At 40.6% G+C, this 9,548-nt stretch overlaps 1 protein-coding gene across 3 annotated transcripts in view; it reads left to right on the plus strand.

Annotated features, from left to right (window-relative positions):
- Positions 1-9,548, plus strand: part of PARP4 (poly(ADP-ribose) polymerase family member 4) — a 145,525-nt gene that overhangs the window by 32,460 nt on the left and 103,517 nt on the right. For 2 of the 3 annotated variants that reach the window (XM_059377996.1, XM_059377997.1), the window contains exons 6-9: positions 2,335-2,448; positions 4,998-5,144; positions 5,689-5,826; positions 7,117-7,290. In XM_059377996.1, the coding sequence (XP_059233979.1) occupies positions 2,335-2,448; positions 4,998-5,144; positions 5,689-5,826; positions 7,117-7,290 (573 nt within the window). The remainder of the gene's footprint in view (positions 1-2,334; positions 2,449-4,997; positions 5,145-5,688; positions 5,827-7,116; positions 7,291-9,548) is intronic. The other variant, XM_059377998.1, reaches the window with a different exon arrangement.

Consider the following 9,548-nt stretch of genomic DNA (forward strand, 5'->3'; position numbering starts at 1 on the left):
AGTCTCAGCTTGCTACTTCTCCGCCATCTTGACTCCTCCCCCCAGTTGTCTCTCTTTTGCTCAGCTTCATTATTCTCCATCATTTGGTCTTCTGTATGACTAATTCTCTCTTCTGCCTCATTTACCCTAGCAGTAAGAGCCTCCATTTTTTATTGTACCTCATTAATAGCTTTTTTGATTTCAGGTTGGTTAGTTTTTTGTGCTTTTATTTCTCCATAAAGGGCTTTTATTTCTCCGGACAGGGTTTCTCTAATATCTGCCATGCCTTTTTCGAGCCCAGCTAGCACCCTGAGAATTGTCATTCTGAACTCTAGATCTGACATACTAACAATGTCTGTATTGATTGGGTCCCTAGCCTTCAGTACTGCCTCTTGTTCTTTTTTTTGTGGTGACTTTTTCCGCCTTGTCATTTTATCCAGATAAGAATATATGGAGGAGAGAATAAAATACTAAAAGGGTGGCAAAGACTCCAGAACAATGTGCATTAACCAAATTAGGAGAGACCCAAATCGTGGGTATTAGAAAGGGGGTACAAAGAAGAAGAAGGAAAAATATATATATATATACATATATATATTAGACTGGTGAATAGAATAGAGCCACCCACTTGATTTTGGGTGTATTTTGGTCTCTTAGAAGAAACTACCTTCAACTATTTTAAAGAAAGGAAATCATATATATATATGTATATATATATATATACATTTATATATATATACAAAAAAAATAAGAGTAAACACAATGAAGGGATGGAATATGACTGTAAAGATGAAGATTAAAAAAAATTCTAAAAAAGGAGTTGATAAGATAAGTTGGTTGGGAAAAGAGAGAAAAGAAAGTGTAGAGAATTTGCTCAGGCTGGAGACTAGAATAAAGCCCAGTGCTAGATTTAGGGTGTATTTTGATCTATTAGAAGAAGTATTCCAAAATTTTTTTAGAAGAAAAACCCCTATATTTATACAAAAGATAAAGTTAGGTACAATGAAGGATAAAATATGATTATAATAATGAAGATTGAAAAAGGTTTTTTTAAAGAAAATTAGTGTTAAGATAAACTAGTTTATAAAAATGTTAAAAGAGAAAAGAGTAAAAGTTAAAAAAATTAGAATAAGAAAAAAAATTTTAAAAATTTAATTAACTTTGTAAGACTAAAGAATAATGGGGAGGAAGCATTGAATTCCATGTTTTGCTTTCCCCTCCTCTGGAATTTGCTGTTCTCCTTGATCAGTGAGCTCATATGTTTCCCTTGCTAGGGGCTGGGCTAAGTAATCTGCTTGGTTTCACTCTCGGAATCTTTTGTTCCCTGATTGCTTTCCGTAGAGTTCTGGAGGATGGGAATGAACAATCTCCAGCCCAGAGGAGCTAAGAGCTCGGGGACCCACTTCTCAGTGCACCGTTGAAGAAAAGCACTCAGTCACTCCCATCTCCTTGGTCTCCAACCACAATTCAAGCTTACCCAGCTTGTGACCGAACGTTTCTGTCTCTGGCACACACCCTGTTTGGAGTCTCCAAACCCAGTAGATTTTTGCCACTCTGCTCTTATAGGGGTTTCTCCCCAGATCTGCCACTTTTGGGGTCTCTACTCAAAAAGTAGTGGCCTAACTGTGCCACAGATCACAGTTTAGGGTAATCCTGAGCTGAGAGCTCACTCTTCGGCTCTGTCTCTGCCGCTGGCTTTCCCACTCTAATACTTGTGAGCTCTGCTACACTCATACACCCCCGATCCTTCTGTGACCCCATGTGACCTGAGACCACGCTGTCACCTCAAGGGCTCCACCCCGGCTTAGCCTCTGGAGGGATGTCCCTCAGTGGAGCTGACCTTAAAAAGTTCTGATTTTGGCTCTGTTGCTCCACTGCTTGCTGAGAGCCTGCCCTGCCCCCCTGTAGTCTATCATCCTGTTGCTTCAAATTCACTTCTCCACACGTCCTACCTTTCAGAAAGTGGTCAATTTTCTGTTTCTAGAATTGCTGCTCTTCTTCTCTTTGCTCTCCTGTTGGATTTGTAGGTGTTTGGAATGGTCTGATAACTATCTAGCTGAACTCCTGCAACCTAATGTCATCTCAGCCTGCTACTCCTCCAGCATCTAGACTGCTCCCCTGTAAACTTTATATATAGTTAAAACATATATAGTAGGAAACATACCAAAATATAAATAGTAATTCTATATCTTTAGTATGATTTCAGGTAATTTTTATTTTTTCTTCATACTTTCTGTATTTTCCAAATTATATCTCCAAATGAATGGTATTAGTTTTATAATCAGAATTTTTAAATGGTGTGTGTGGCTTGTTATTGAGTGGATGCAGTTTCTGAAAGAACAACCTATTTTCCAGATCGGGGCAGAGGGAGGAAAGGAGGTGGCAGTGGTAGAGCTACAGAGCTCCCAGTACCCCAGGGATCCTGCCTTTCTCATATCTGCACACTTCCTCTTGGCCAATGGTCTCAAGGTAATGATTTTTTTTTTAAGATTTATTTATTGATTTGAGAGAGAAAGCGTCAGGGGCAGGGAGAGAGGGAGAGAGTCTTAAGTAGACTCTGTACTGAGTGCAGAGCCTAATGCTGAGCTGGATCTCACAACCCTGAGATCATGACCTGAGCCAAAACCAAGAGTCAGGCTCTAAACCAACTGTGCCTCCCAGGCACTGCAAGGTAATGATCTTTATGTTGATTCTTGTGTGTTTGTTTATCTACTCTGTTCATATCTACTTTCCTTAACATTGGTCAGTGAAACAGCCAACCTGTTAACCTTTTTACCTGATAAATAATTTTGAAAGGCAGAAACATGTTCTCCATTGGAATATGGCAGGTGAGGGGAGGAAGGTGAGAGAAGTGCTCTGACTAGAACAGTACAGGGTTCTTTCTTGTCAGAGGGAAATATTCACTGGGTGCAATATTCACTGCTCCTGTGCTGAATCTCTTATGGCAACTTTACTAATGTATACTCTGCTAAAATGAATCCATTCACACACTTAGTTCAGTACCTACTACATACCAGACAATCTACTGGAGCCCAAAGATAAAAATTATTTCAAACCCTGCCCCCTCAGAGATCTCTGCCAGGGATGAAACTACACATTCATGATTATAATCCACTGGGACAGAATTGATACTAAAATGTGGTAGAAAGTATTGTAGGCTCAGAAACGGCAAGGAAAGCTTTGCAGAGGCCAAGACCTTTACATTAGGTCACAGTCAAATCAAGGGCATGGTTCCAACCTGAAACAATTATGAAACAAAAATAAATTCAGAACTTACACCTAAAATTCAAAGCACATGCTACTACACTATCAGGGTATCTTCTGTCTAGACAATTTACAGGCAGGAAACACAGCACCATCAGGGCATACAGGCTCACCTCAGTGGGAGTGGTCCTCACAGCATTGCACTCGGGCTCTGGATGCTTTTGGCTTTGCCCCCACTGGAGGTGTCAGCTCTGGTGCCAGGAGGGAGACTCACCTGAGGTCAGTATGGGATCCACCTGACTCAGAAGCCCACCCAGAGTAGCTCATACCTGTCATGACATGGGCCTAAGTTCAAGATGTCTTTAAGGGAGGCACTCGTTACTTACGTAGCTGATCTCAGGGAAGCCCAAGGGTCAGGTTTCCCACCCACCATTTATGGTTCATTCATTGAGCTCCCAGTCCTAATGTAATTTATTCATGAGAAGTGACTGTTATCCAAGCAGTTTTGCCATATCAGGTTTCCATGGGAATAGATTAAAAAAGCCAATCCAAGTCAAATATGTCTAAGTAGGAGAAAGGCTTTTGTTATCCTTTTACCCAAAAATGTGTGCTGTAATTTGTGGAGGGTTTAGTTGAATGGATAAAAAGTAAGGAAACGTCAAGTTGAAAACCATGATAGAACATGTTATAATTGTTCTTCTTTACTGAAAAAGAAAATGATGAGGCTGAATAGGCCACCGTCCCCTCCTGTTTACTATCCTGAGAACTCTTCCTGGTTGCCTTCCTCCTTTGGCAAGCCTAGGTCTGAGAATGCAAGTAGAGGGCTCCTCAGGTGAGTCTGTTCACTTTGATAGAAATTATCCTTGCTTAACCAACACTGAAAGAGCTATTCTTCAGAAGAGACTTTTCTAACTTGCCCGTCTCTCATACAAAAACATTTTGTGGAAATATTCCAAAATTATGTTAAACTCTATCTTCTTAAATGGGGTAACTCGAATATGATATGTTTCTTTTCTCCATGTTTTAGAGGCACCCTGTAGCCACAAATTCAGGAGAGTGGTTTATGGTGTCATGGGTAGTCTGGCTCCCCCTGCCCCTGGGGGCACACATTCCAGAGCCAGGGGCTTAGGCTACACCCACAGGCCCCAGCTGGGGCTAGACTTCCACCTTCTCTGAGGTTAATAAGTTTGGGATAACTGCTCACTACAGGAGCAAGGATTCCCAGGAAAAGCTGACAAATGCCACATCTATGGGCAGGTTGGAAGGAAGCAGGCAGTTTGTGCCTATCCAGAAGACACCTTGCTCCATGCCTTTACATTATGTGCATGACCAAGAACTTTCCTGCTTTCTCCTTGATGGTAGCTATCATTTCATTTTGACTGTGTGCTTTCTCTAACAGTACCTCATTTCTGAGGTATTTTTTTCTTTTCTGCCCCTCCCTGATCTATTTTGCTCATTTCCAAAAAGCTTGAGTGCCAGACTTCAAAGCTCATTAGACTAGTATGTAAAATAAGAGTATGTAGTCTCTGAACAGACATTTGAGTGACTCTCCTATGAATCATATGCATCCTTTCTGCCTGTTGTGCCTGCTCAGGCTCTTCTTCCTTTACTTTCAGGTGTTAGGCAGTTTTGTGAAGAATTGAAGATTTAAGTAATTATTTGAAAAACTAATTAACACCTTCATGGTGGGGATCCATTGCCTTATTTACATTCCATTTTCCCATGGTGCATAGGAGGTATTCAATAAAGATCATAGGTTAATAAGTGACTGTATCCTCACATCCTAACATTTTGCTCCACACTATAATTCACAGACTAGAAAGTTCTCTGTAAAGAAAACCTCTGCAGATGCAAGTGAATACTATGAAAATTACATTGAAGAACTGAAGAAACAAAGTTTTCTGCTAAGAGAACATTTTACACCTGAAGCAACCCAGTTAGCATCTGAAAAACTGCAAGCAGTAAGATTGATTTCTATGTACTATTTTGTGTGAGTGATTGAGTATTTTTAATAGAAACATTTTCTTTACAACAATTAAAAACCTGGTAAGAGAAAGGAGTCAGAGTTAAGAACAAGAAAAGTAAACTCATATACAAGTGTGGAAGCCGGGTAAGGAGTGAGTTCTAGGTTGAACCACAAAACCTCTTGCTTGCTTCAGCAACAAACCCCCATGGCTTTCAAAAAACTTCATTATAACCTAGGCCAAGAATCCCCTTAATGCCACTTAAACTTTGATGTCACTGGGAGGCCTAAAGCTAATAGAATGAAGGAAAAGACAAAAGGAAACATAAAGTGGGAGTAAAAGATAGAAAGGGGAGATATAGAGAGTATAGGAAGGAAGTGGAGGAACACAGAATTATCAGTCATTTGGCTGCCTATGACTCTCTCCTCAGCTGTGATGATTTCTTCTCTCGTCTCTGTTATCAGCCCAGTAATGAAACCTTTTGTTGGTGGGGTTTTTGATTTTTTTGTTTTTGTTTTTGTTTTTTACTTTATTGTTGCAGTTGCTTTTGGAGGAGGTAATAAATTCAAGCATTCTGAGCAAAGAAGTGAGCGATTTGGTGGAAATGGTTTGGGCGGAAGCTCTCGGCCACCTGGAGCACTTGCTTCTCAAGCCTGTGAACAGGATTAGTCTCAATGATGTGAGTCATGTGTGTCCTTGAAGGAGAACCTCAATCATGACAATTTCTGCTTTCTAGTTTACTAGCTTAAATCATGCTCTGTGTGTTTGGTGCTGGTCCAGTTGTTTCTGATGTGCTTTTTTTTTTTACCTTGGAAAAAGGGAACACTGAGAGCACTGAGGGGAAAACAACTTTCAAAGAAAACTAGATGTTCTTATCTATATAACATATCAGACCCAAGAGCTGCTCCAAGCTTCGCTTTTTGGTGTTGTCTCATTGGGAGGCCTGCTCCTTTATGTTGCTAGGTGTTTAGCAGGCCTGAGGGACAGGGTTGCACTTGGTCCTTAGACACTCAGAACTTTGTCTACTTTAGAGCCACTGCTTCCCAGTCTTGTAAATTGTGACCATTTTAGGGAAAGGCAGGGATGCTCCCAGTCCTCCAGAAAAAATGCTCTTTTTAATTTTATGTGATTGAAAAAGCAAATGAAAGAAAATATTCCCGGGGACGCCTGGGTGGCTCAGTTGGTTAAGCAGCTGCCTTCGGCTCAGGTCATGATCCCAGCGTCCTGGGATCGAGTCCCACATCGGGCTCCTTGCTCCGCAGGGAGCCTGCTTCTCCCTCTGACTCTGCCTTCCACTCTGTCTGCCTGTGCTCGATCTCGCTCGCTTTCTCTGACAAATAAATAAAATCTTTGAAAAAAAAAAAAAAAAAAAAAAAAAAAAAAAAAAAGAAAATATTCCCAATGGTACAACTTGTGCAACTGCATTGTCACAGTAAAATAATACAGTTTCCCTCTGTGGAACTAAACTAATTTATTTCAGGGAGAAAAAGGTTTTCTGGGTCAAAGTCCAAACAGTATTTGTGTAATTAGAAACATGTTCTGCTGGATTTTGTGCCTACTGTGATTCTGACATTTTTCTAAACTTCTTGTGTGAAAAGCAAGTCTCCTGTGGTTGCATTAGTATTCCTCTCTTGCAGATATAGAAAGAGATGGAGATGCAGTTGTGAATAGAGATACGGATATAGATGTAGATATAGATCTAGATACACAATATAGATATTTAAGGCGCTGGTTTTTTTCCTCTAGTTAAACTGAGCCTGGTTTTGGAAGATTTCTCATGGCATCATCGTCACAACTGATATACATCTCCTGTAAACATGGCACCTGTTTTATGGCTGGTGTCCAATAGAAAACCATTAGTTGTGACATAATTAACAACCATTTTAGATGTTTTTATGCGTGTTCCTTCACCTTTTCTCTGATGGTAAAGATTCAACTTTAAGACACATATATTGTCCTCCATTTAAAGGTGAGCAAGGCAGAGGGAGTTCTCCTTCTAGTAAAGGCCGCATTGAAAAATGGAGAAACAGAAGAACAACTGCAAAAAATGATGACTGAGTTCTACAGATTAATACCTCACAAAGGCACAACAACTGAAAAAGTGAACCTGAGACTATTAGCTAAGAAAGAGGACCTCTGCCAGGTAAATCTCTGAAATATGGAATTCAATTTATAATATGTTGGGGAAGAGTCTTTTCAAATCTGATTAATAAGGTAGTACTGAATCACAGAAGTTGGCTCAAAATGAATATTGAGCCAATTTAGAATGCTTTGGATTCTTATGGAGATTACCTGAAGCATGTTCCCAAACATGAATGTGTTGGAATAGTATACAAAGGCAGATATATTTAGAATTGCTACACTGTTAAGTAATTTTTATATCAGGATGATACTGGCAGGCCAGGCCTGAGGACCCGGAGGGAGTCCTGCAGGACCAGCCGAGAGGATCCCTTACTAGTTACAAGATAGAGATAGAACATGGGCCAGCAGGAGGCAAAAGCAGAGTTTATTGAAGGTAGAGAAAGAGAGCAGGTACAGACAGTGTTTGGGAGACTCGGTAAGGAAAGGAGGGGGTCTTATCTTTGCTTGGGGTCTGGGGTTGTTATTGAGGATCATGGTCTGGCACCCAGGACCTGGTTAGAATAAAGACAGGGCCCAGGTGTTATTCCTTGGAGCCAGTGCGTCTTGTTGTGCAGATGTCTAGTTCTGGTCGTCTAGAATGCTCATAAGATAAATTCATCACGTTGTTCTTACCTGGTCTTTCCTTAGATGTTATCTGTTCTCGAGAAATCCAGAGGACATAATGCTATTTGCTTCAAAGACGTGCTATTTGCTTCAGTTTCCCTGTCTCAAGGAGAGGAGTTAGGATTCATTTTGCAAAAGAAACAGAAAGCTGGCATTGACTTGAACAATGAAGATACTTATTACCCTGTATAACAAGAAGCCAGTTATAGGGTGGCTGCTGGTCCAGTCGCTCAGAGGGAGAATTATCAACGAGGGCCCAGCTTCTTTTCATCTCTGTGGTTCCTATAAACTTAGCTTCCCTTTCAGCCCGCCTCACCTTACATGACCTTATAACTGTAGTTGTTCATAGCATCCCAACTGGAGTATTTCTTTTCTTATCTTTTAGGACAAGCTTCCCTGGCCCTGTAGACTCTTTGGTTAGTATTTTGCTCAGAACTGAGTCATATGTGAATTCCTAAGCCAAGGAATCTAAGGCAAGGAGAGTAGAATTACTGACTCTGCAGAAATGGGCCCTCTCCCTTGAGCTGGGCTCAGTTAGCAAAGAGGAAAGCAGGAAGGCAGGCCCAGGGTGCCCCTCGCCTTAGATGAGACCAATTCACTCCCTGGCTCTGAATTGCCTCATCTGTGCATGAAGGAATTGGGACATGATCAGAAATCTATGACCTAGACTGCAAAAGAGCTTGGAGATACAAAATTTTACATGTTTGAAGGAAATTATAGCTCTCAACAGATTCCTGGATACATCTATAATCCAAAATAAGTGAAGAATCAATAAATGAGATGAAAAGGGAACCTTCTAAATTTAAAATTTCATGATTTGCCTACCACCCAACATTAAGAACCTCAGTTGCTGGTTCTCCTACTGAGAAGGTGTATGTAGTGCCCATCCAAGTACTTTTTCATTTAGCTTTTATATTTTCAATAGGTAATACATTTGTATTATTCAAAAGTCAAAATTGTATTTATTTTTTTTTATTTTTTTTTAAAGATTTAATTTATTTATTTGACAGACAGAGATCACAAGTAGGCAGAGAGGCAGGCAGAGAGAGAGAGAGAGAGAGAGAGAGGGAAGCAGGCTTCCTGCGGAGCAGGGAGCCCGATGCGGGGGCTCGATCCCAGGACCCTGAGATCATGACCCGAGCCGAAGGCAGCGGCCCAAACCACTGAGCCATCCAGGCGCCCCAAAAGTCAAAATTGTATTTAAAAGGTTTACTCAGCACAATCTGTATTCTACCCTGCCCTTCCACCCATTCCAACTCTCCAACTCGATAACCATGTCTTGTTTGTCTTTACAGTTTCCTTATGCAAATTATTATAAATATACACATATATACTTATTCCTCTCCCTTTCTTTTACATAAATAGTTGTATACCATCTTTGCTGTTCCACACCCATTTTTCTCACTTAGAGCATCCTCATTCCCCACATTCTATGGGCATCCCCTAATGTCAGACATTTGGACTGTTTCCAGACTTTGTTACTACAAACAATGCCAAAGTGAATATGCTTGTATATTTGTCATTTTATAACTGCACAGGAGTGTCTCTGAGATTCATCCCAGAAGTAGAAGTGCTGGCTTATGGGATCAGTGCACCTGTAATTGTGATAGATTTTGTCTTATTCCCTCATAAATGTTCTATTATTTACCCTCCCAC

This window comes from Mustela nigripes, chromosome 15, assembly GCF_022355385.1.
Source record: "Mustela nigripes isolate SB6536 chromosome 15, MUSNIG.SB6536, whole genome shotgun sequence".
Lineage (NCBI taxonomy): Eukaryota > Metazoa > Chordata > Mammalia > Carnivora > Mustelidae > Mustela > Mustela nigripes.